This window comes from Larimichthys crocea, chromosome VII, assembly GCF_000972845.2.
Source record: "Larimichthys crocea isolate SSNF chromosome VII, L_crocea_2.0, whole genome shotgun sequence".
In the NCBI taxonomy this organism is placed as follows: Eukaryota; Metazoa; Chordata; class Actinopteri; family Sciaenidae; genus Larimichthys; species Larimichthys crocea.
Window position 1 is genome coordinate 24,004,588 of NC_040017.1, and position 27,776 is coordinate 24,032,363.

The following is a 27,776-nucleotide window of genomic DNA, read 5'->3' on the forward strand; positions in this document are numbered from 1 at the left end:
AATAACACGACGCTCTGACATAAAAAACGATTATAATTGTTCGGTCGCATCAAAAGTTACATACAGAAATGTTGAGGTTGACATCAAAATATCAAATATTGTGGGAATATTTGATTTGTTGGCCATTTTGGGGCCGCGAGAACAAGCTGTAAACACAACAGTGATATATCGCTTTCATATTTACAGATATGGAGAAACATTATAGCATTTATTTGGAGTTTCTGGCCACCTGAAGTCCAATATTCTCTGGTTTGCCCTCCACCTCAACACTTTCCACAGGGAAATATCCGGCCTTTTAGCTGCTCCACTATTTTTACTGCTGCCTCTGGAAACTGATTGCTGAGAGTTGTGGGAGAAAACCAGGACAGTGAGGATGAGGGCTGCAGAACTACCCACCTTCATATATATATGTAGTATTTTGATGCTGAAATTTTGATCATAGCAGCTCTGAGTAACAAAGTTGAAAACACGGAGCAGTTAAAGTTGCATTGCATTGCAAGTGTTCCTGGATTCAGAGCAGAACCGCACACTGTGAATGGTGACTCAGTTAAACCTGGAACTGCATATTAATATTCATGAGTCTCCGGGTTCAACAAGAGGTGTTGGAGCGGGTAAAATAAATTTACACCATGAATTTATTACTCCTGCTGTATAAACGCACAAGTGATCAATAAAATTGATTGTTGAACATGTGCACGAGAGCAGAGGTTGGGGTTAGAGTATAGAACAACTCTGAAATATGTAACAAAGCTGAAGCTTTAAGCAGTAAATTTCGCTTTCCCTCAGCCACAAATCAAAGTTACACATGACATAGTACGTTCTAAAAAGCTGGCTTGAAGAAGTGGTGCAGATTTGCGTACATAGCTCGCATATCAACTTCCAACTTAGTCACTGCCTTACAGAAATCCAGACGGAATATTTTCTAATATGAAAAACAATCTAGGCATTTAAAGACACCTTAGAATCCATGATTTGGTTTAGTGCATTTCCTCCCAGTTGAGTGAAACTCATCTCCGAGCTGTGTTGGGTTAAACATTATTACCAGTGAGCTGAGAAGAAACTGTGGAACTCGAAACCACTATTGTACTTTGTACAAAATTAGCAAGCGTATCTTGAAAATACTAAATATATCACCAAACTCAAGCCTTCCAGTGTCATTGCCATCCAAACATGTCAAAGAGATCACTTTTCATGCCACCCTGAGACAAGCTCACGTCTCCTTTTGAAAGGCGAGTGACCTGCTTTACGTCGACTTAGTGCCTCCTCCATCCCATTTCAGTCATTTAATCTTGGAACGGTATCAAGATAGCGATCTCCCTTTAACCTCCACAGAGGGGACGGACACAAAGGGACACACTCCCCACTCCATCACTCAGCGTCAAGCAGTGGTGGCATGCCAAACAATCCCATTAGCCCCACAGTCAAAAGCCCGAGGACAGGAGCTATGTCCTGAATCAACCGCAGCTCTCTGCTCATTTGAACATCCTCTCTGCCTCCAACATCCATGCACTTATGTGTCAGCATGTATAATGAACTCACTCAGAGCTACACCCGGCTTTTACTCTGAGGAAATAGGCAGCCCCATCACTCTGAGTAGCTTTTTACAACTCAACACTGATCAATTAATGACTACGAATGAGACCCTGAGAGATATTCATACAGGAATATTAGAGTGATGCGGAGAGAAAGAGGAGCGCAGGGAGATGGATAATAAACTACGAACTCGCAGCATATCCAACAGCAGAGAGGCACTTTCACAATTGTGTCCATATTGATACCTCTTAAAGCTGGCAACACAGGCCAAGGTTGCTGGCCTCATATAGACGATTTATTTCACTCTCGTATCCAGGTGCCTCAGAGAAATGAGCTGAGACTCCAATAGCAACCAGAGTAATCAAAGTGGCACACAGTGTTTAGTGCTTCTCGGATCTTACTTGACGAGTCCAGGGAATGAAATGAATAGTAAAAGTACAAGAAGAAAAGATGTTCGACTGTGTTGTTCTTGTTGTAAAGCCGAAGAAAATACAAGAGGGATAGAAGAAGAGAAAGAATAGAAGAGGAAGAGTGAGTAAAGTGCAGTAGACGGAGGAGGAGTTACTCACGGCTCCTGTCACCTTTCCACCTCCAGCTTCCCTTGTACTTTCCCGAGCCGTCCCCTGGTAAACAGCATCCACTCAGCACCTCCGCCAGCAACACCAGCAGCAGCAGGGGCATCCACCCGCCGGACATGCCTGCCTCCGAAGCTTGCATCGGAGGGCTACAGCAGAGAGTGGAAGGGCATGGGGAGCACCGTCCCACACATATCTCACACAGCTGTATGGACAAATCCAAAACAACAACAACACGTCCGCCTCCCGCTCGGCTTTCCTTGGAGCGTTAGCCCTGGGCCACGACACTGAAGCCCCAGAGGGGTCACACACTCACCGCAGACAGCTCTCCGCCTCCTGGGAGATTGGAATTATCCTTCTGAGGGCAACAGCTTCACAGACTGGCCGTATTTCCAGCATTGGTAGACAGGCAAAGTAAGCCTGGATTTCTGGAGGTTCACTCTGAAATATTGATCTGCTCTTCTTTTCTCTCTCTGCACTCTTCCTCTTCCTCTTCTTCAGTGCCTCTTGGAGTTAGGGAGGTGTTTATTGCAGTCCTGGTCAAATCCTCAAAGTGAGCTCAGTAGTAACAGCTCCCATGAGCAGAGATAGTACAGAAAGAAGCAAATTGTTTCCAACCTTCTTTGCAGAGCACAAGTTGTTCGGGTCACAGTGTGGACCGGTGACACTGATGGGGACACATCACTGATCCAGCAGCAGCAGCCAACTCTTGTCACCCGCACCAGGCACTGACTGAATGAGTGAATATGTCCTGGAGTGTGTGTGAACGCATGTGTGTCCTCACCCACCCCCCCCACCCTCTCTCCCTCTCTCTCTCTCTCTCTCTTCGTCCACCTACCACTCGTCCCAGATCACATGAGGCAGTGTTGATATAAAAATACGGAATAAATCACAGAGATCAGTTCACTACAGAGCAGCCTTGACTTTGTCAACAGCACGTCTGAGAGAGAGAGAGAGAGAGAGAGAGAGAGGAAGAGAGACAGAGCACATCTAGCAAAGGAGGGAGGGAGGGAGGGAGTGAGGGAGATATGGAGGAGAGAGACTGAGTGAGACAAGCGTGGGGGGTGTGAATAGCAATTTCTCAAGTGCAACGGCTCTCGCTTTTGCTCATGATGCTCGTTCATGAGTATGTTCATCGTGGAGAACCGCACAGCTTGACGGTTGTAACCTGTGCACGAATAGGTGTGTAGGTGTGTGTGTGTGTGTGTGTGTGTGTGTGTGTGTGTGTGTTAGTAAAACAGGATTACTGTAATCTAATGCTCCATTTAAACAAAATAAAAACTGTTGTACCTGCATGCCCAACCGACCGACCTACCCAACATGCACCTGTATAGACAAGTATGCAGACCAGTTCGACTGGGTGTTTATGTGTGCGCGACATTCAGCCTGTAATTGCTGCAAATTGATACCTGCAGCACAGTTTAGAAAAGACTTTCAGCTTCATAAAACAATTGAACGTTTACACCGTGATACAATATGAAGAAGTCGAAGTGGTTTCTTTCAAATTAAGATAAATTATATAGTATTCATGTGTGATGAGCATGATAGCACTTGTACTGCATGCCAGTTTGACTGAAATAGTAAGATGAAACAACTTTAGGCTGATTCAGGAGTGACTGGTCCGTTGAACGACATAAAAATTGAATGAGCTTACAAGATAGCACCTGCAAGACATTTTTCAGGGGGGAAAAAAGCCGGATGTGGTAATTTTGTGGGAGGATCTTACAGCTGCATCATATTGTGTCTAATACAATGCACATATATACAGTACATAGACAGTACACACACTGCAAGAACACACACGCATACCACAAAGCCTATTTTTGTAAGAGAGAGAGAGAAAAGAAAAAAAACAAGCTCAGCAAGTCTGGGTTTAGAGTTACACCGCTCGTTTCCTGCGCCTGCCCGGACTGTCAGGAGGCAGGTGAGTGCAGGTTAACGTGGGAAACTGGAAGTGTCAGCAGCACCTCCGCCCTTTCTCCCTTGCACGCCCTTCATTACTGTGGTGTAAAACGCCATTACAGAGTCTAAACTGCTAAATGAAACAAACACGACGTAATCCAAATAAATTTACAGCGTGTGAGGTCGAAGAAGAAGAAAACATAAATCTGTGTATTGACTTGTGTGCCGGTATTTTACTGTAAGCTGTTATAAAATACATGTATTAGTTTTGAATTAAGTCTGATCGCCTGATTGTCTTATTTTGTTGAATAATGTGGACAATGCCCTACAAAACTGTCCCTATTCGTCAGACATGTAATCCTGATGTAGTGGCCCTTAAGGACCATGCTCTTGGAGATGTAATTAATTGCGTTACATTAGCCACTGATGGAAGTCTGATTAAAACAGCTCTCTAATGATTAGGCCTCTGGAATAATTACCACTGCAGTGAGGACAGGGCACTTCAACCCCTCAGGACGCCAATCTAACACTGCTACTACCTGCTAAATGTCACTGTTAATGCCAACTGCTCAGAGACTTGGACAATGCAATGCAAATTGTATGCAGGAAGAGTAAATGGCGTGGGAAGTTACAACAGAAACAGCATTTAGAAACCGTCCACACGTAACCTGTATGTAGATTAGCCTCACGTTTACTCAGGGTGGATAACATGCTCAGCACAAACAAGAATAACTCTTTGTCAGGTTAAGCATTGAGTAAAGATGATCACGTCAGCTCTCTGCGCAGTTATTATGGACTTAAGTCACGCTCTTTTGTTTTCTGCATCAGAGAGAAGCAAGCGTCAACATGTGAAACTCATATTTCATTGGACACCAGCTGAGCTTCACACACGTGAAATGATTTCTTCCTGCTTTACAATTCAAATTTCTCCCGTTTGGTCGTTTCTCAGCAAATGTATTATTTACCTATTCAGATATGATGATTAATATACAACAACCTATGCAATTCTAATATGCATAAACATTTATTCCAGATGTAATTTATTGGCTCGGTGTGGCTGCTGTGTGTGAAATATACATCATAATCTAACTTTAGTTGGCAAAAAAAAAAAAAAAAGCTGCACAGCTGTGTGGTAAAAATTAAAACAGCACAGAAATAAATCACATCCACGCTGGATAACAAATGGCTAAAACTCACTCACATAATTGCACAGGGTGACTAGGTCTGGCAGTTTTTCTCATTAATTATAATAATAATATTAAAATTATGGGTAATCTCACAGCTGGTTACCACGACAGTGGTGCCAAGATACATGTAGTTTCACTCAACTTTTAACCGGCAATCTAAAAAGGGCAACATGAAGTATCTGACAAACATTTTGTCATTTCTGCTCCTCCTGATCTTATAAAGTCTTCTCTGGTGTCGCCGTGTTGATCTCCTGCACATCTTTAAACTTGTTTATCTCCATTTATGTCAGAATTCACTTTGTGTCTTCAGGGATCACAGGCCCTGTGCACATTTTAGCAGCTGAAACGCTCCACAGGGTCAAACCTCTGCCTTATCTTGTCATCCTCTACATGCTCTCGGGTGTTTGTGTCAACAATAACGCATGTGGTATCTTTCAATTTGTATGCGGACGGCGAAAAGTAATATGTATAAGCTGCCCCGCACTGAGCCTTTACGAAAACTGCCTCGAAGGGGTGAAAGCAAGGATGAGGCACAATTATCCTTGGCTGATGCAGCTTTAATTCTGCATGGTAACATGTTTCGGCATTTCTGATACGAACGTCCCTTCTTCACCTTTGTCACAAATCCCGGTGTAAGACTCGATGCACAATTACCCCTTTAAGAACTACTTCAAAAACCTCTTTCCTCGACATTTCCAGGCCTTATCCCACGTTAACCTCAGATGCAGAGGAGGCTAAACTCCTGTGACACATTCTTCATTGGGATCCTTGGCAGGAGTCTCCAGGGACTTCAGTATATTCAGAGAGTAAAAAACACTATCAAAACACACACTGTGTACCAGCTGCCTCCTCCTCTACCCTTCACCTGACTGTTCGGTGCAGCTACGGACTTGCAGCAATGTGCCTCAAACAACTGCTCACTCTTGCACTCCTCCAAACCTCTGATCAAATGACTACCCCGAGGACCAAGCATGATAAAATGCTTATGCTTGGAAAAGTATTAAAATGCTTAGTATTAGCATTATATCCCTGCACTTATGTTTAAGTGGAGCAACTGTAATCTATGTGTTCTGGCTGGAAATTGCTGCCTAATGATGTTCAGCACACATATATATATATCGCTTGTACAAGCCAGGAGATATTCTCTGCACGACCTTGTGCGGTTAAATGTATAAAGTCTGATCAAGGTAGTGGAAGAATGATTTTTTTATTTCTTTAGATAACTTGTAATTATTTCACTTTCTTTGTAAACTTCAGATTTAACAATATTACTCCAGAGTTTAATATTTATTTTCTGCCAAGCAGAAAGCTGACAAAGAGAAAAACGTAATTGAAGATTATTGCGTGGCAGTGTCTGATAGCACGCATCTCTCACAGTTCAGTCACCATATAGCCTTGAAAATTACATCCCCTCTGTGTTTTGTTTCTCTCTCTCTCTCTCCCCGTGTCAGTATGGTGTTTATGAAGCTTGCATTCTGTCCCCTTCTTGGCTCTGCCAATGTGATTTGACAGCAGGGTTGATGGGTGGTACAAAGACACCCAGCAGGGATGAGCAGGCGGAGGACTGGACATTAGTACACAGCTTGGAGCACAGCAAGGGATTTAGAGATTTGGGGATTGGGGGGGACGACTGACACCCACTTTCTGTCACTCACACATGCAGGAAAAAATAGAAAAGTAAGCCGCACCATGGGAAATGGAGTCAGAGATGTCTTTTTGAAAACTTCATACTCAATAAATAACGGTGAACGTCCAGCAGAGACAGTCAAGTCACCCACAGAAGGTCACCTCTAACTTATAACGACAAACACATTCGAGCATATCTGCTCAATATTTTGTTGAAGGTGATATTAATCTGAGAACAGTAGCTGTTAATCTGTGGCACGAGCCTTACTGTTCATTTGTTTTTCTAATGTTCACAACTTTATTACACCACCAACACAGTATGGTCCTACTCTGACAACTTAAAAGTCACATGAGAAGATTGATAGCACTCCACTGTGCAAATATATGAAGCTACAACCTGCAGCTGGTTATCTTAGCTTAGCACAAAGACTTGAAACAGGCACACAGTCTCAAACACATGAGATATAGCACGTTAATTACTGAGCTTCAGAGGTGCTGGTAGGTGGATTCTGTTTCATTTAGACAGGCGAGCTACTAACTGACAGCTGGCTGTCACTCCGTATTTAACAGACAGACGTGAGAGTGGTACTAATCATCCCATCCAACTCTCAGCAAGACGGAGAATAAAAGTATCTCTTAACTATTCTTTGAAGTCAGCAGCATCCATATTTTCCACCTCATTCGTCCGCTCAGACTTTTATGAGAGTGTTATGAAACTCTGGGGAGCTGCTAATCTGTTACAGCAACTTAACGTTCAACTTCCCACATTTCTTTAATCAAACAAGGTCAATCTGAAAACGTGCTTTTGTAACTCTGCGACGCAATCACTCAGAGTGTGTCTTTTTCACTTCATTTGATTAGACTTTTAATTATAGTGATTCGGAGAAAGGCAGATGGAGCATAAATTAGCCATCAGGACTCTGGTTGAACACTGACACAGTGTGATGACAGATTTTTTTTTTCCCAACCTACATACCAGAGTTTCAAGCGATTCATATTTCATTACTGTCTCAGCCTTAAGAATGCAGAGAGAAATCAGAATCCATCCACATTTATAGAGATGGGGCGTCGACCCGAGCTAAGAATTACTGCATGACACACAGCTCAGTGACATCTAATCTACAGGTTGTAAATACAGCTGAGCACAGGATCCACGAGTGTGTGCATGCAGTAACGCTGTCCTGTCTTCGAAAAAAAACAACATATTAATGCATCTGCTGCAAAGCCCCTGCTGTGAGTGAGTTATGTTCGGCATGTATGAAGGATGATAAACAGGACCACACCCGGCATTCTTTGCATGGACAGGTTACGATGACCCTCTCAATCAACACCACTGTCCCACCCACACCTCCAGCCTCCTATCCGCCTTCTCCCATATACACACACACACATATAACACCACTCTGCAATCAATGAGAGGCCACGGGGAGGAGCACAGCTGAAGGTTAACGTGTGCACATGTGATCACTTGCAAAGAGACGGGGGGAAGAAAAAGTGTAGCTACACATTTCGGTCAAAATAAAATGTGTCATTTGTTCGTGTTCGCTCACACACTTCCTGGAAATAACATTTGTGTGCCTATAATTTAGCCTCTGTGCACACTTTCATGAAGATTGTCTGTGATTGCAGCAGTTTTGGGGTGAAAAATGGATGTCAATTTCCTCAAATTGCAAGTCAAAGGAGCAAAGTGAAGCTGACTGAGGAGGTGCAAAGGGCCATTATAATAAAATACTGATCCTTTATGAAATCTGCAGTTTGACATTCAAGAAACAGATAGAACGACTGAATGCAGCAGACTGTCGTTTCCATCATACCATTTTATGATAATAAACAGCTGTACTCATACGAGCATCTGCAAACGGGGCTAATGTCATTTGCTTCCACGCCCTCCGCTCTCCACTCCAGAGCCCTGGTTTCATTCCCTGTAATGGCTGTCGTCAGCGCTCTCACCTTGCAGTGAGATTCCAGCCTGCAGCACTATCGTCCAGATCGCACAACACACTCTGATTTACAGCTGCTGCTGCTGCAGGGCCATCTGGACCATAACCACTCCTGAACAGTCAGCATTAGACTCTCTCTCTCTCCGAGTGCATGTTTGCCTATTCTTCTTTTACATAAATACAAATTCACCATTTGTCCCACATGCAAACTCTCCTTATGGATCTTCTCCTATTTCTGTCTTTACATACACGCATGCAAATGTGCTCTACAGACATCCATGCTCACTCACGACTCTGGGTTTCAATGCATAATGAATAATGTAGGTTCAAATAAGGAAGAGAAAGTAACTAAAGTGACTGAAGGAGGTGCATAATGCCCTGGACAATACATTTTCTCTTTCTGTTTCTCACTCAGAAGAGTTCACGCTCACAGCCAAGGCAAATTTGTTCACCTCCTTTCAAAATTTCACACAATAAGAGGAGTGCCAGGAGCACTTATGTTGTAAATTACATTTGATACCTTAAAAAAAGTCCACTCTGTTATCACTGCAGAGGTCCCTTTAGTGAGGTTGCATTAAAGCCACCTGCACCCTCCACTGTGCAGAGTCCACACAAAACCCATGGGACCACGCTCCATTTGAACTCAAACACACTGGCGCTGGCTTTCCCCCAAGTACATAGGTGATAATCACAAAACCCTCGGTGTAAATGTGCCACATTCATGATTATGGGAGTGTCATAACTGTGGATCTGCATCTTTTAATGCTCTGCGCCTCCGATTCAATGTGTCCCTAAAGAGCCTCCTGCAGCAGTTTGTGTTCACCGGACTGTGTGATGAGTACCAGGTGAAACATCTGGTGTCATATAAAAGGTGTTAGAGCATCAAGAGCAGAGCCGTACAAGCTTCAAAAGAGCTGCCAAATACACAGCAGATGTAAAGAGGGTGCTCGTTGAGGTCAACTGCTGTAATATGAGTATCGCCCAGCAGGAGGCGGTGTTGGATTCAGTCAATATCAAGGAGAACCATCTCAGCCACAGATTCCACCCCAGGGAGGTCAGGGGCACTCGAGGCAGATCAGGGCTTAGGTGTTGAAGTGACACCTGGCAGACTGGTCCTGAATTTGACCCTTCGAGATTAGATCTGTAAATCAGCAGCTTTCCATCTACAAGATCACTTACACCACGGATTGATTGGAATAAATTATTTACACGTCATATACATGTACACAAGCCTCTATCCTCTAAGAGCTTCAAGGGCGAGCACTTTCTTGAGTCGATCCGGTGGAAGAGAGCAGCGTGAGACACACACTCACAGTGAGAGGAGCAGAGACCTGATTTGCTGAAGTAAACCCAAAAAGAGTCACATACAGGATGCAAAGCAAAGCAGAAAAGAGTTCAACACAACATGAACTGCTCTATTTCTGTGATGCATATAGCGGGACCAAAAAAATATTAAGTTTGAAACATGAGCCAGCTCAAGAAATTGAATAAAAGTGTGTTTTTTGTTTTTGTTTTCATTTTTTTTTTAGGAGACATTTATGATTGCATTTATTTATTTCTGGACTTAAATTTCCATCTCAACTTTGCAAACCTCAGCAGATGTCCTAATATGTGTGTATGTGTATATGCATATGTTGCACATACATACACACTGTTTCATGACACTGTCTTTAATATTAAATTATGAGTTGCACAGAGGGACACTTCAAACAAAACTGCATCTCACTGTCTTTTGTGTTGCAACTACAATATTGAATGCACAAGAAAATCTCTCTGAAGAGCTGCAAAACACATTTACATCATAAACCTGTATGGGAATCCACTCATATACAAAAATATAGTGGGGCTTTATTGATTTGTAAATCAAACACTGCTGTGTGAGGAAGATCATGGGAAGGATATGTGAAGTATACCATCTGACCAGGAGGTGGCACTGTCTGACAGCAAACAAACCTAAATCTTTAAGCGACTGTAGTCACTTTGTGTGCAGGTTTCATACCTTATCCGATACCTACTGTTCATGTAAGTTCAGATTTAATGATTTAATAGTCTATAGCAGAGTGTAGAAACTCTGACTCTGGCTCATCACTTTTTAAAATGACAGCAATAATAAAAAGAAAACTGATCAGGGGAAAAGACAGAGTTACAGTTTGATTTATTCTGCATACAAAATGCTAACACAAAGTATATTATCCATGTATTTATCATTAACTCTTGTATAACTGTCAGGCTACATGATGCATATTACTTTATTGTCTCTGTGTGCTTTCAGGTTGACTCCTGTGCGTGTTCTCATTTTTCATTGTGTCCGTCACAAACCTGCAGCTCCAGTTTACATTGTTAGAGGTGATGTTCCTCTCTCTTCCAAAAGAGGGCAGTAGAGTCTCATGTTCATGTTGTGAGCTCTGACTCTGTTCATGCCCATTCTCTCCTGCTAATGCTTCATGTTTCATTGGGACTAATTACTGTGTCCTTCATCAATAGAAAAATGTTAATGATTGATCTGGTTTGTTCCCAGATTGATACCAAAATGGCTGCATTGGACACTCACTAATTGGTCAAAGTAAACACACACACACACCTCATAGCTAAGGTATATGCTGACATAAAGCTCACAATACTGTAAATACTCGAGTCTTCGCTCTTCTCCCTTCAGATTTCCCGATCTGGTTTTATTTTCCCACTCTTTTACAGTGTTTCCTCTTTCTCTCTCTCTGCGAACTGACAGACCAATAAGCCTTTAATCCCTTTAATTCAAACTTCCAACAGAATCGCTTTTTAATTGCATAAAATAAACAGTGGACGCGTAACCAGATCTCCTCTCAGGATAGATTTAGCTCGGTTACAGACAGCGGATTAAGTTGGGAAAAGTAAGCCTGCAAGTTATTTTGAGGAAAAAAAGGATGAAAGAGAGCGTCGAATGGCACAGGACGTCACAATAATTCCTGTGCAGCTAGGAGTTAGCTAACACATGAGGAGAATAATCATATGGTGATGATGGCGGTGGCTCTGTGATTAATGGGCCCATTTTCTTTGCACAGCTTGGATAGTGGGCCTACTTGGCCCCATTAGGAAAAAGCCTAAAGCCACCCGGTTTCTCTGTATGCCATTCATCAGGCAGATATGAGCAACAGAAAAGGTTTATTCTCATACAACCATGAAATATGCACTATGAAACACACAGAAACGCATCCCTGTGTCTCTTTTATGCTGCTTTTTGATATGATCTATGCATCTGAATACTGTGTCAGAGGCTATCGCGTCTCTCGTATTCAGAATGAGACGGGGAAAGAGGAGACATGGCTAGGCGTCTATCTCTCATAATTGGTTCTACCTGCTGTGCAGAATCGGAGGCAGAAACACGCTTGTGTATTTCCTTCCTTATTTGATGGACTACAGGGAGCGAGAGCTGCAAACACTGGCCAGACAGCCACAGACATGCCAGGGCCCCTTTTAGAGCCGTATGCAAATCCACTGTTAAATTTCATTTTTCTAATCCCTTTAATCAGAAACAGGGGAATAAAGCCAGCTGGTAGGAACCCATGTTAAGATGTAATTAAGCATCTGATTGAATTTCAGTGCATACCAGAGTGTGTGTGTGCCAAAGAGGAGGGGGTAGAAGATAGACGAGGGGGGAGGGATGGCACTTGTACACCAGATTGAGCGTTGGGGTTGGCGGGGGGGACACATTGCCCGACGACAGGGGACCTGGAGCTCGCGGCGAGCTTGGTATTTTCCAGCATGCTCCACTGCATGAGTGAACAGCGATCAGAGGCACATTTTTATGCATTACTCGGAAGGCTCCCATGTCAATCATCTCCCTGCTGGCATTGGAATAGCTTTCTCCTGCTTGAATCTCAACATACGGTCCCGGAAAATAGACACAAACGCCATCGCTGCAAGTCACCTCTATCAGCAAAGAGAAAAAAAACAGAAAGCAGCGGTTGTTGTGGTGCATGTTTGCCCGTTAAGTGAATTCTGACACAGCTTTTTCCTCCTACCTCTCATTTAACACGAGTTTGCTATCACCATATACTACTCTTCTGGGGTCATTGTTGACAGATATACTACATGCACACATTCTGCAGCCCACCTGGGAACTGGCCAAACAAGTAACCTAATCCATGTCTAGTTGTGGGAGAACACACACACACACACACACACACACATACGTGCACGCACACTCACACAAAAGGGTCTGTAATGAAATTCATTCACTCAAAATGTATTCACTCCCAGACAGAGACAATATAAAAAGCCAGTCTGGGGAGAGGGAAGAGCTGTCACACCAGTTTAGTTGGGCTTGGATATAGAAAAGATCCATTACTGAGGCCTTTCATCACCGAACATTGCCTGCTACCTGTGGGCCTCTGAAGCAGAGTGGGAGCAGGGGAGGGCGGTGGGTCATGGAGAAAAGAAAGGCGCACAAAGACAGGTGACAGAACCCGACAGGTCATCATGTGTGTACCCTCCCACAGTCCTTTCCAAGCCATCCTTCACCCTTGCTCTGTCAGCGCTCAAGGCCCATCTGGTGAGCAAGCTGCCTGCTGATGAACAGGGTTAAGGAACCGCGGACTATACCACCCTGACCTCAGCTGGACTAAACACAATCCTACTCCGCATTAGTCGATGATGATATGGATATGACTGAATCATTTGCTTGCACCTAATCATTTCTAACCTCACACCCAAGTTTAACAAGCCCAAACCTGTCCCAAATGTCCCGTCTTAAATGGCTAAAAATAACCAAAGCTGTATTTGCAATAGTTGCATCAGTCTACAGCGTGACAATGTTGCCTCCATCTTGCTTGCACTCAGGTCTCACGACATTTTTTCCCCACACAGCTGTTTATTTAATTAACTTCTGGATTAAATCTGCACCTTCACCTGCTTTGTTGCGGTAATGACGTGATAGATGAGAGCGTGGCATCGAAAGCTGACAAGAAAGAGCAAACCCCTTTCTTTTTCTATTGCTACTTTGACAGATTTAATGCCGCGTTTTCACAACAATTTCTAATGAGCGTATGCAGCTATAGACAGTTCTTTGTCTACAAACCACAAAGAGGAGAAGAACTGTTATGTGTTTGTTTACGATTCATTGTTGGAGACCCCGCAGCCGCTTTCGAGGAGACAAAAGGACACAGGTAAGCAGTAGTTCAGAGAAAGGTGATGTATGATCAAACGTGAAAGCAGTATTGATTTTCTTCAATTGTGTTTGCTCCGTTTGCCACTATTAAATATGGATTCTGCGCAACTGCCATCTTGACTTTGTCTTGAAATTGACACTCTCTCTATAAAGAGCTATAGCCTTTTCAATAAAGCCCTGTGTCAAGAGAGAGATCGCCCTGACACAGCCGGAGACTCCACGTTTGATTTGCTTCAGAGAGGCAGCACATCAATGCTCCAGCAGCACTCAGGTTAAACCACATCAAGACCAGCAGCAAGAAAGAGAAGAAAAAAAGAGAGGGCAGAAAAGAAGCAGGGAATATCTTGAAAGGGACAATTTTATTGAGATTATTAATGCCCCGTGCCCAAAAGTCCACGTGTGCACACAGGCACGTGTTGTTTAATGACAAAAAGGTTATGAAAGTAATGGTCATGGTAAGTGCTCCCCCCCTCCAAAGACATGCTCCAAAAATAAACACACGAGTCCCTGTAAGTGGAGGAGATTAATCTTTGTTAAATTGTGCTGTGGCATTGCCCCAATCCCCTAGTGATAGTGACACTGTTTCCCACCCACTCCTTAGTTACTGTGGCTCGGCTACTGGCCTTCAGCGTTATCAGGAAAAATCTGGATAACTGCTGAGGAAGGAGAGCAGGAAGAGAGGGATTATTAAAGTTTTTCAAAGCAAATATCTGAAAATAAATAACATTTTTACGGACATAAATGAAACAGCCCCTTTAGCGAAATAACAGGATGTCAAGAAATTGTATTGCTTGTGTGTTACAACAAAAGCCAATAACACATAAACCAGAGGAGCGACTGTTAAGTGCACACATTCATTTAAAAACTACATCCTGGGGTTAAAGCATCTCCTCTAAAGGCGGGGCAGCTGTGTGAGTTGTGGCAGTGGCCACACAACAAACGCTCTCTGAAGCATCCATAATGACCAAACATCCCATTCACCGCTCTTCTGGAAATGAATAAATCCAAGTTGATCTCCATCTAATGTACTGTTTAAAGCCATTGCCTGTGACAAATTGCGCATTACCTCGGATTCCGTGTCCTTGTGAATCTGCTCCTGTGTTGCAGCATCTATTAGATACGTTTGTTGGATTAATTAAAGAGTTTTTTTTCTGACCATTTACACTCATTTCGAGAACAGGTGCTGCTCCGCAGAGGTCTGACGTAGGCAGAAAATCCAAATTAGCAATAAATATTTCATGCTACAGAGGAATAGTGAATATTATAATAGGAATACAGCAATTAAAGATTTTTATTGTACATTATATGTTTCTGTGTATCGTTTTCTTTGAGTGTTAGTAAATGAAATGAATGAAAAAAGGGAATTGTGAACATCTGTCATGCAGGTGTTGTACCTTTGAAAGGCTTTCCTGACATTTTAACTGAGCCTATTGTTACAAAACAATGACATTAAACTGTGGTTAATAGTAAAAACAGTTAATTGCGCCATTACTGTATTATAAACAACATTTTTAGGGGCCTAATTCTATAGCAGACAATGAATGACACTGGAAACAAGGAGCACGAGATGTCCAATCATTATATATTGTTTCAATGTCTGTGTGCCCATCTTGTTTTTTTTAAATTATGTCCAGATATGAGGACAACAAGATGCTGCAATAGCAGTTGCAGCAGATATTGCAGCAGCCTTATTGTGAAAGCAGTAAGCAGCGTGTGAGAGGGCTACATACTAGATGCACATTAAAGACCACACATTCTGACCTTCAGATCAGTAAACATAGTCTCAGATGAATCCATACTGAAATGTGCAAACACACACACACACACACAAACACAGGCGAGTGTATGCCAATACAGGTGTGTTATCCCTACAAAGCTGCTCTCATTATTCTGTGTCCCCTGACATTTCAGCACTGCGGAGAGCTCCCATATTAATCTTGAACTGTGCGTCTCCTTTCCCCTGCACATTCCTGCCCCTAATGACAGTTTTATCATAACTTATTATTGCCGGCCCATACCCGAGCTGAAATTATGTAAATGTGGCATGTTTGGTGCGGAAAACATCTTTATGTTTTGCTCAACGGTCGCTCAAGCGGGAATCTAATTCTGCTCGCCGACAGCCTAAATGAATCGGCTTGTTACGGTTTGAATAATGGTCTACGCAGAGGGGTCGGCTGGCTGAAGGTTGAGAAGGAGAGACCCACTTAGTTAGGTGCCACCTTATCGGATTGTACCCCCGCCTCATTCATTACCTTCCATCACTTCCCTCATTCGCAATAAGCAATATCATTACAGGATGATTTGCCTCAAACGTGGGGTTGAAGTAACATCTCGAGGCAAGAATAACTGTTCCAAGATTTGTAATTTGGGCTGCAATATAGGCCGGTAATAAAGCTTCAAATTCACTCTCACCCACACACAGTTCCTGCCCTCTTTGTTTCGCTTCTTTGTCTGACACACACACACATCAAGACAGGCAATAATGTGGAGAATAACACAACAGCTTGGCTTTAATGGGATTTTCTTGAATGTGCAACATCTTAATTGCCATAAAAACATTACAGGTGTCCAGGAAGTCTCCTCTTCCGTCCATCTTTCCGACTCTGAATTTGTCAGAATTGACTCTTTGTCTGTCTTTCTGGTCTTCGCTCTCTCAATTTGTCTCCCTGTTTCTCTCCCCCTCCTAACAGGCCTATTTGCAGTCAGTGACACCAGACTCTGGCCATCCTATTTATTTAGGTAGTTAACTGAGCAGCCTCACCAGGAGCAAGCCTGATTTCCAATTACGGCAAATTTTTCAGCCTGTGAGAACATCTCTGGCTCTGAGAGGCCCCTGTTTTGATGTGTTAGAGCCTGCAAACCAAGAAAAACTACCCTGAGATTATACGTTCAATACGTAGCGTTTGGGTCTATACATTGAAGGATTTCAACTTGCACAGATCCCCTCAAAAACTCCATTGGTGGGCACGTCTAACATCTTAATGGCATCCCACCTAATGGATTCCAATTCTCTATAATTAGATAAATGTCCCCTAACCACCGTTTCGGTGGATGCTATCACGTTTAAATATGTCCCAATAAATTAGCAGCCCATGATGAAATTAAAAAGATCACAGACCTGTTTTGATAACTAAGCCTCCTTCCCCTATCATCCATCACTCACATCGCATGAATTAAGTTCACCCAGGGAGCAAAATAAATTGAGTTAAGAATGCAGAGTGTAACTTGTGACATGCCTTTCGGGTTGACATTTAGCACCTTGCACTTCATTTTCTCCCTGAAAATGTCATCCAAAGAAATTAAAAGTTTCTAAATCCTCCCACTTCTGCTGTAAAGTTGATACTTAAACAGTTGTTTTGTGGACAGGGTTGCTCAGGTGAGACCAAAAACAGACAGACATTATCTTAATCAGTGATTAATAATTATATAGAGAGGTATTGCTGACTGGAGAAACTGAAAGTTTGAAGCTGGGGCGAAGGGTGCAGCATGATCATGATGAACTCACCGTTCGCCGTGGTGATAATGATCACTAGTGCAAACGCAGCACAGATAGTCTCACTGCTTTGTCTACCACAAGGTGTGTGCGATGGGGGGATGGGAGGAGGAGGAGGAGGCTTTTAGGGCACCAGACAACAAACAGCGGGATATAAAGAGAAAGACAGAAAGAGCCGCACACACCTGCAGACCTGTCAGAGTTGGAGGTAGATAGAAGTCGCTGCTGGAGGAGGAGGAGGAGTGTTTCTCCCCCCTTTTCGTCTACGTGGTCATTGATTGTAAGACAGCTGAGGATCGGCACACAGTAGTAGCCTGCAGGCAGGGACAGATGGGCCGGTGCTGCTGGAGCACACCAACACCAACCCTGCCTCTGCTTTGGGGGGCCAGCCGATCCCAGATGGGTAGGAGGACAGGGGACATTAAAATATGAGTGATGCAAAACCACTGCATATGCCCGCAGAAGCATTTGTCATGATTTGGGGAGGTGTGTGGCTTCCGGGAACGGATTTACAAATGTGTAAAATACATATCTACTGTGACTCCAAGCTTGATTTCCCTGCATGCTCCTGCTGATGCACACATCACGGATAGAGGACAAAGAAAGTCTATTGAGACGGCTTTTCAAATTGTGTTTAAGCTTTTTTCAATTTTCAGGTGTGCTTGTTACACTTTAGTCTTTTCCTTGTTTTCCAGGTCTATCTCAGACATACTGTGTTCTCTAAAAATAAACAAAGAATGGCCTTCACCTCTCTTGGCACACACACACACACACACACATATATATATACAGCTTTTTATTCTGTTGGCACGACTGTATATTTAGGTGAGTGGAGCTCGAGTGTTTCTCCTTGGCTCTAGGTCAGGGGTTTTGTCCGCCAGGGACTCAGACTTCTGCAGGCTTCTCACTGCCGTAATGGGGCACAGAGGGAGAAGAGGTTTCAGCCGGGACTATCTACCTCCCGTGGCAAGCTTAATTGGGTATAAAGAGATGTAGCCCTCCCTGAGCCCTTCACCTTAGGGTAAACTGTATGATATGTTTAAGTAAAGGCTCTAGACGTGGTGTGCTGGTTAAAACTTGCGTTGCGTGCAAGGGAAGGGCAGCAGCCCAGTCTTTGTATTCTTGTAGTGTGCAGGGCATTACTCTCAGATGAACCGTTTTCAGTTTTTCCTGATGACCACAGCGGTGCACTTACGGGTCTGTTGGAATTACCCCTGTTTCAAGGGGAAACTGGCCTTTACATTGATGAATGGACTGGAATGTCACAGCTCTCCCGCTTTCTTCAAATCCTTCTTTAAACAGATAAATCAAGTGAGAGGCCATCGGATGTGTAACAGCACTGGGGCATTTCCAAGGGGTCCTACTGAACATAAAACCTGCGCACGCACAGGAAAAAACAATCCCAATAAAAAGGTGGATAAATCACTCTGAATCTGCAGGTCAATAGTATTGAACAATAAACGTCTTTTTCACTGTTCCTTCATCAGTGGTCAGAGAAGGACTGGCAGGTGGGATGTGGTGGGGGTTGGCTCAGCATAGAGGGAAGTGTTAATGTGTGTTAATACACTAAAAGCCATGGGGCCTTTTCTCAGTGATGGATTGTCATCACTAAATTAGTGTGTGTGACAGCTCTAGTGCTGCACTGTAGGTCAAGGGAGAGCTGTCAGCTATGGCAGACGAAGAAGGCTTTATGAAAGTTGAGTTTAGGTATAAAAGATGGACCAGACGTACAGACAGTGCCTCTAAATTCATCAATGCATGGAAATAAATCAAGAACATACGATGAGTGAGGCATTACAGTGAGTGCCTTTACATGTCATCAGTAGTAGCAGTTCTTGAAACACCTTATCCTGATTCCAGGAACCCTGATCTCCGTTTTGAGGAAGCTGAGTATGTAACCTGGCGTACTCTACTGTGTCAACGATGTATCATATGAGTAAATGCTTCATCTTAATAAAAGTGAAAGTTTGACTGCAGTAATGTGGAGAATTAATGAACTGTTGCTTGACTTCCACTACAGCTCACTAGCTAAAGAGGTGGAACGTCTGTATATGTATTTGTAAATTAAATAAATAAACGTAGTTCATCCTAAAATAAAAATGAGTTGGCTGGTTGGAGGTTGAGAAATTGAGGCACACCAGGCTATGAAATGCACTTCTGTAAAGTGTCATTTGACACCTTTGCACCAGAGACAAATTCTACTGATTACAAATTTAAATAATAAATTCCAGACACGGCGCGCTGTGACATGTAAAAAATAAATAAATCTGCTGCAGAAGAAAGGTGGATACTGACAGAATCATGAACAAGTATAAATTAATAAATTAGTAAAAAGTAATCTGATACAGTTACCGGTTAAAAAGGCAGTCAGTAACCTCACCTAAGTACTGTATTAAAGTAAAGTAACTTGATTGCTTTCTGTTATTTTTGAATCAACTCAACACTAAATATGCAAACAAAGACAAGAGAAAAGAAATGATAAGCTGACTTTTACGTATTTTAGAGGACGACAGAACAGAGTAACGTTAGAAAAGAACAAGCTTAGAGGAAAGATCAAGCATCAACAACATGTCCTCTATTCAGTGTTTCAAAACTAATTCAAACAGGAGCTTATAGACCATTTTCACAGCTGGAAGGTATAGCTTGCACTTTATTGTGATGTTGTTCTGCTTTAAAGAAAAAAAAAATAATGGCTGAATTTCACCCAGGAAAAGCATTTATTTTTCACTAGAGGCCATTATAATAATTAGGCAGCTGTTGTGAGACTTGAACTGTTGCAATGTGTGTGCACTGCACATGTGCATGGTTATATATCATTCTTAGTTTCATAATGTACTTTAGAATTATAATCCCCACTTTCACTATTACCCCTAATTTTTACATTGTAATGTAACTAAAATGTAAATGTAATCTAATCTGATTGGGTCCTATTTTACAGATGACCTTCTTTTGTATTTTGTTCACCATTTTAGTCAACAGTTTCTCAGGTATTTGGACAAAAACCTTTATTGGACAATGTATATGATGATGGCACTATAGGGGAAATCAGTTCATCCTCAGATTGACGTGTGTCAGTGTAAAGTTTCAAGGCAATCCGTCCAGTAGTTGTTGAGATATTTCAGTCTGGACAGGCCGACACTGCCCTTCTGAGTGCTGCACACTGCTTGAATGGGTAAAACAAACCAAAGGGTGGAGAGTAGTTTAGATATATAAAGCAAAGAAAGACTCGGAAAGATACAGAGCAGCTTAGGGAAATGTGTATTTGCACTGAGAAACATTATTTCAATGCTATTTGGACACACATTAGGACGGCAAGTTCCATTTCCTCATTATCTATCCATTATCTATCCATTCTGCCTGCAAACATGGGGAGCATTCCTCAGTGCTGGACCGAGCATAATCACATGACTGATGGTAAATCAATACTAAGCGGCTCAGTTCTTATTGAACATATGGCAGGAGAGCAGTAACATCTGGAAATGTCAAGATTTCTAAAAGCTTCGGTAGTGGAAGACAAACAGCACCACGTACAGCAGCCGATCGACAGGTACCAACACAGAATGTATCGTGAAATCTGTTTAGTTGATTGTAAAAAGCTGACCTGGCTAATATGTCGCAACCCCCAACAGAGAAAGTAATGAAATGGAATGAAACCAATGTAAATCTTTACCGCGGACATCTGTAGCGCTGATGTAAAGCGGTGAGGGGGCCGGTGTTTGGCGGCACATGTCAGATGTACTGAGGACATGTCACGCAGGAGTGATGTGATTCCTGTCAGCTCGACGCTCACACCCCGTCCCAGAGCGCTGCGTCAGCTACCTTACTATTGATTGTCAGGCTTCTTCTGGGAATTCGGCTTGATTCGTTGTCGCGAGAGCAGCAAAAAAAACCAATTGAATAGAAAAATCAGATGTATAAATAAGCAATGTTCTGCATGAGAGCACCCAGGAATGACACAGTGACACAGTCACCTTGACATAACCCTGCAGCTCCCTCCCAGAGCAATCAGCGCTGACCAGTGCTGTAAAGCCCTTACACACTGACACACTCACATCCCTAATGACTATCTATGTGCTTTTAAATAGATAGAGTGCCAGTGTCTTTCACTGGGTTCAACTGGAGGCTTTTTTCAAAACGGCAGGGAAATTTTTCCATCGATTTATATTGCTACTATAAAATTATAAGACAAGTGTTAAATCTGTCATTAAAGGCCTCATTAAAGTCTGTAATTGCTAAGCTGGATACATTTGGTGCTGTTAAAAAGAGAGCGTCCTGCCATTCGTTATTGTTACTGTCACACAGTATCTGAGAGCAGCACGGTGACATCTACATCTTTAAACAAAAGCCCATATGAGCTCAGAGAGAGAGAGAGAGCACGATGAGGGACAAAAATCTGAGCTTGTGCTTCACCTGCATCCCTTCATGTGTCTTTAGAAATGTAACTGAAAGCGACAAAAGAAGATGGATGAAAGACCGAAATGTCGTTTTTATTTATGCATCCCACGGGTGGCAATATGCACTTTAAGGAGATTTCAGCAGCTTGAGCATACAGGGCAAGAAAACCGCCTCAATTGTGTTATTAATTTCACAGCGAAGGTAAATCGCACTTCATCGCGGCTCATGAATAACTTTCTCTTTCAATTCTATAATTCATCTCTCTGCTATGATATACACAAGAGCAGCCGAGCTGGCAAAAGCACACAAGTGAAAGATTAAAGGGCATTGTCTAAAAATGGGAATTTCTGCGGTTCACAGTTAGACTGTTGACTGAGAGAGTGCTGGTCCTACTCTCATCTCTATGCTTTGCTTACTGCTGTTGCGGCTTGCTGGGTCAGGAAACATGAGCTCAGCACCTTGGCCTCTCCCCCAGACATGCACAGAATGGCCATGTCAGCACACTCCGAGGACAGTTTCTACCACGGTCCACTTGTTCAGCATGCTAAAAACGTTTACCACTTTTCCTTAAGGCTGCACTGAAACTGAACATCATTTCACAGTATACTACGTGATGCACAAAGAGGCTTTAGAAAGGCGAGTCCACCGTGCAACATGTAGTCTGGTTCTCTCATGCTTCTACATCAGGTAAAGATGAGCCACCCCACGTGTCTCTCGGGTCTACCTCCACTCAGTGCGCTCATCATCAAACACAGCCCTGATCAAGTGATTAGATGAGAGGTGTATGGGTGGAAGCCTCAGAGAGCCCGGCCACCCTTTCCTCTGTGCATGCAACCCCGGGCGGTCAGGATGAAGAGAGAGGAGAGTGAGGACAAGGCAAAAGATACTTCGAATGACAGTTCACTGACAGCAAGATTAATGACCCAACACACAAAGGCCTGGAGCGCCGTGGCCTTTTGATAAGACACCCTGGACCCCCTCCGCCACCTGGCTGCAATCCATATAAATCGAAGTTCTGTAGATTCAAGTGGCCAATTAATGAGCGGCTCAGGCAAACGACACTGTCCCTCGCATCCCTCTCACGTCCCTGCCGGCAGCTCATCTAGATAATCTGATACTGTATCACAGACAGAAAGAAGAAAAAAGACCTGTCAGAGATTGCGAAGGGGCAGTTATCTATGGTAATGCTCTGGTTTTAGGATGGGCGAGTGGAGTGGAATTTGTGAGTAACTCGTCGCGTGTGAGCGTTCGTCGGCGTCGGCAATTTATGAGCAGAGCAGAGGTAAGTGGGCAGGTTGAAGGCCTCTTCAGCGCTGTTGTTCATATGGAAATGAGAGGTAATGAAGTCAACACTGTCAACTTCACATCTCTCTGCACTGTCATAGTGATAAAGGGCACTAGAGGTAATTAATTTCGGTCAAAATACTGAATACAGAATGGCATGGAAATGATGCCACAGACGCTGAAGAGGCTGTATTGTGCTGTTGTCAAGTTTTATATCCTCACAAATCTCTCAGAGTGCTCACGGGATTTCACAACCAAAGTCTTTAACCATTAATAACTGCCCATACTGTCCCTTTTCACATGATTTTATGCAAATGAAATAGAAAAGTGTGGCAAAAAGCGAGGAAAAGTCTGTCTATGCACAAAGGCAACATATGCACGGGCAGGGTTTGCACCAAACGAATCATGCTTTGCATACATATTGTTATACATCTCATTATCATTATATGTCTCTCAGTCATTGTGAAATTATGCACACGTGCAGGAGCCACAGATGGATGTTGACACACCCACATTTAGCCATGTTTGGAAACTAAGCAGACTCGTCCTGTCCTTCATCAGGCACGGAAACGTCCTTTAACGCCGCCAAAGCATCCTTTGTGTCGTTTACACACAGCTATTATGCAGCAGCACGCCGTGACACACAACAGTGTATCGACTGGTGACACACGAGTAGGTCAAACGTATCATCTGATGTGTGTTATCATATGAATGACTGTGATTGCACCGACAACATTGAAACCGTTCCACTTCATGTTGAGTGAAATAAAGCAAAGTGAAAGGGATGTTATTATATAGAAGCCACAAGACACTGTTAATCCTTTTCATATAATCCTCTAATCTTTGCCTCACTCGTATATTATATTTGGTGCATGCATGCAGGTTGTAAAGCCTGTGTAGATGAACACACTGCTTATTCGTTGCTCTCTTGTACTGCCATAGCAGAAATAGCTGATATTCTATTTTACTTGTAAATTGCCAATTCATAACAGGTGTTATCTCATGACACTTTCAATATAGAGCGAGTCTAGACCATGCCAGACCCAACAATCCCCACCACAAGCGATGACCTGATGACAGCGGCAAGGAAAAGCTACCTCATGAGGTATGATATGAAGCTTCAGCAATCTGGATTACTCAAAACAAGGGCAGATCTCGGAAAGCTAGGGTCTTGTTAAGTGAAAAAATTCTCTCTTTGTGTTATTATTTTTCCTCCGTAGCATGATTACATGAGTACATGATTACAACTTTGGTTCCTATAGATGGTACAGATATTGAATTAAGATCTGGATATAAAGGGACTCTTGATAAGGACAGATCTCAGAACCTGCAGGAGGTTTTTAAAGATTCAGGGCCTCTGTTTACAGAATATCTCCTATAACTGCTTGTCTTTATTAGGATTGCAGAGAGGCTATCAGTAGCCTATCCCAGCTGGCATTGGGCGAGATGTGGGGTACACCCTGAACAAGTCAACTAGTTCATCACAGTGTTGAAACAGAGACAAACAACTATTCTTGTTCACATTTACATCTAAGAACATACAACTCCACACAGAAAGCCCCCAGTGGGGTTTGAACCAGGAATCTTCTTGCTGCGAGGCGACAGTGTTGTGGTTTCTTAGAGGGAACCTTTTATATCTACAAACGCTGTGTTTCCATAGTAGACCAGAACAAAGAAAGTAAACACTGGCTCTAGATACGATGTTTCGTGTTTTCTGTGCATTGTGTGGTCACCTACTCGATGTCTCCAACTCCCACACACTGGTCCTTTATCCACATGAGGGTAATGAAACTTGTACCTGTGTCTCTACAGGACCTTTAATAGCCTACATGCTGACTTTTTAACAACCATCAACTGTATCTGTTAGACTTAATAAACTGGTCAGAAATTCTCAAACAGTGCCAATTAACTCACCATCAAATCTATCCAGGCATACCAAACTGTGACTAATACTAATGTTATACCAATAAAATGGGCGTGAAGGAGATATCAGTATATCATTTTCAGTAGCTGCTGCTCACGGGGGCACTGTAACCTTCAAGCTACGCCTCGTGCAGTCAACTCCACAGAGCTGATAAAAGCCAATGCTGAGTACACAGCTGCACCAAAGCCTGAAGGTGTGACAGACACAGGCAATAAAACTCAGCAAAGAATGGCAAGATGGTAGAGGCAGCTCTGTTCTCTCTCGCCCTTACTGTCGGAGACATGACATTAATATGGGGCGGAGAGAGCAGTGGGGTGGGGGGTTGCACCATATGGATTCAAGAGCAGAAAAGCTGACACTCGACATAAGTCACCTGAATGCAGTCCGGGCTGCACCAGCAACAGCGTCATCATCATCACCATCACCATCAAGCTGTCTATACAAACAAATGCGCGCTGAATGCACGGTGTACGTGTACGTGTTGCCGTTGTGTGTTTTGCTTTTTCCCTTTTCTTGGATGTTGTGGCCCAGCTGTGTGTATGTGTTTAACCCTCCGTACTTGGCCCTGTCATAGGTCTCCTCATCCAGGCAATCACATGACAGAGGCCAACGTCCTCTCAGCATCCTTGAGAGCCTGTGATGGGCACCCAGCCAGTGACTGATCGCTCGCTCCTTCCCTCTCGTCAGCACTTTCGCTCATCCAGCTCGTCATCAGTGCTCCATGGTAATAAAACCAATGTCATCCTGCTCCTTGTGAAGTTCACGTGGAGAGATAAAGGTAGAAAATCTGCCACTGGCTTTTTGTTCCAAATTAATTTTCCCACTGTCTTTGTGTACACCATTTCCTGGGTGGCATTTAGTGCTGACGGCGAGCTAATCTCATGTCGCCCTTGCCTGATTTCAGCCTTCATTAGGGAAATTTTGCTGCATTAAAGTCATTTTCCATTTGACTTTTATATGTGTGTTCCTAAATGGAAATAATTGATCAGGTGAGGTTGTTCTGGAACAACAGGAGCACCTCTTTCATTAATTAAAGCTGCATGCGGCTGCTGTAAACATTAGGGAAATGGGGCTGTAGATCAGGCTTATTACACGGACATGATCATCAGTGTAGGGACTTTGCCTAGGAAAAGCTCTTATTGCCCATCAAACAGAGGCTTTGCTGCTGCAAAGAGCACCTGTTCTATCTGACTACCGTCATCCAGATTAGGACGGTATGATGCTGCGGAAGGGCAAAGACTGAGCGAGAAGTTTTGGTAGTGTACGGCCATAACTCACGTTGGAGCTGAGACAGGCCTATTTTGTTTGTTTTTAATCTTTCCGTTTACCATTATATCAAAACAGGAAAAAATTCTTTAAGTCTAGACAGTACTCCTATCTCCCAACAATTCTTATCCAAATCATTACGTTTGCAGCAGACGGCGGTATGTTGGAACTGGGCTAAGAGAGTCTGCGGAGATTACGAAGGCGCAGGTGGGACAACAACATTAATAGGAGATAAGGGAAACTCATAAAAAAGCAACGTTTCATTTCCTAAAAACACAATAGATGCCAGGGCTGCTTGACAGACTACTATCAGCGGGTCTGTAGAATCATAGCCTGGTTATCGTTTCTGTAAATGGAAAGGTAGACCGGCATCAAATAGGCAGCTGTGGCTGGAATGTTGATGCCGACATGCAGGCGAACTTCTTACGCATGAACTTAAACGGCACCTAATTAGCGAATAATTCATCCAAGCTCAACATGCAGGAGATGTTTAGAAAAGTGGAGTTACTACCTGGTACTATCCTGTTTTAGACTGCATCCACATTCTCTCCATGCACCTGACCTTCTGCTTTAGAAGCACAACGCACATTAATATTTCATGTCACAAACACGGATACATATACACACCTCAGTGTTGGGGAGAGTCTCTACAGCACAACATACAGTCTGGCTATCTCCAAACTGTTTCACAGTGCATTCACACAAACAGACACAGACACAGTGCCCATAAAAAGTATTTATCCTGTCTTTAATGATGCAGCATAGTAAAGACATATCTCTACAAAATGATCTGAATTAAATACGTACATATACAATTATAATATACTAGTTATAATTGTGTTCATTCCCTTTGATAGGACATGCCTAAATCATCACTGGTGCAGCCACTTGCTTTTTAGAAGTCACATAATTGGCTGCACGGGCAATGAAGCATGAAAACTTCCACTAGTTTTATATACAAGGAAGCAGACAGTTTGTTGTCTCTCACACTCCATGAGCAGGTTATTTAGCTCCCTCGTTTTCTCACAATGTTAATGTACAACTAATTAGGAAGTAGTTCATTTGCCAAACGATGTGTTCTGGTAGTTTAAAGCATTAAGTATTAAGTTTTCAGTTGGTTGCAACCTAGCGACAAGTTGTCACTAAATCAGACACACTGGTCCTTTAAGGTTATGTTGTATTCAGCGGCAACAGTCAGCTTTCCTTCAGTTTAGTTTGAAGTACTTTTACATAGATTAGAGCAGAAGACAACTCTGTACTTCATGTTCATGAGGGATGAGAAACCAAACTCTATTGGTCGCTTCTATATGTGGACACGAAGCTTAATCCTTTTTCATCTTTTGTGTCTTCAATAAATAGTAGCAGTGGGCAGCGTCTTTGTTTTATGGTTAAATTTAAAATGAATGTCCTCCAGTTACATCTCCAGTGTTTGTTGGTTGGGTGAAATAGGGACGCATCACTCTGAATATACTGAAGGAATCACATGTATTTATTTTTCAAGGGCA

The 27,776-nt window shown here is 43.0% G+C and overlaps 1 protein-coding gene across 5 annotated transcripts in view; it reads right to left on the reverse strand.

Moving 5' to 3' along the window:
• The window catches only part of robo1 (roundabout, axon guidance receptor, homolog 1 (Drosophila)), a 306,786-nt gene that overhangs the window by 156,427 nt on the left and 122,583 nt on the right, over positions 1–27,776 (reverse strand). Inside the window, exon 1 of one of the 5 annotated variants that reach the window (XM_019261848.2) lies at positions 2,103–2,854. The exons of the other annotated variants lie outside the window; for them this stretch is intronic. Within the exon in view, the coding sequence (XP_019117393.2) occupies positions 2,103–2,250 (148 nt within the window). The 5' untranslated portion in view covers positions 2,251–2,854. Of the gene's footprint in view, positions 1–2,102; positions 2,855–27,776 lie in introns of those variants that run through there. 5 annotated transcript variants of the gene reach the window in all.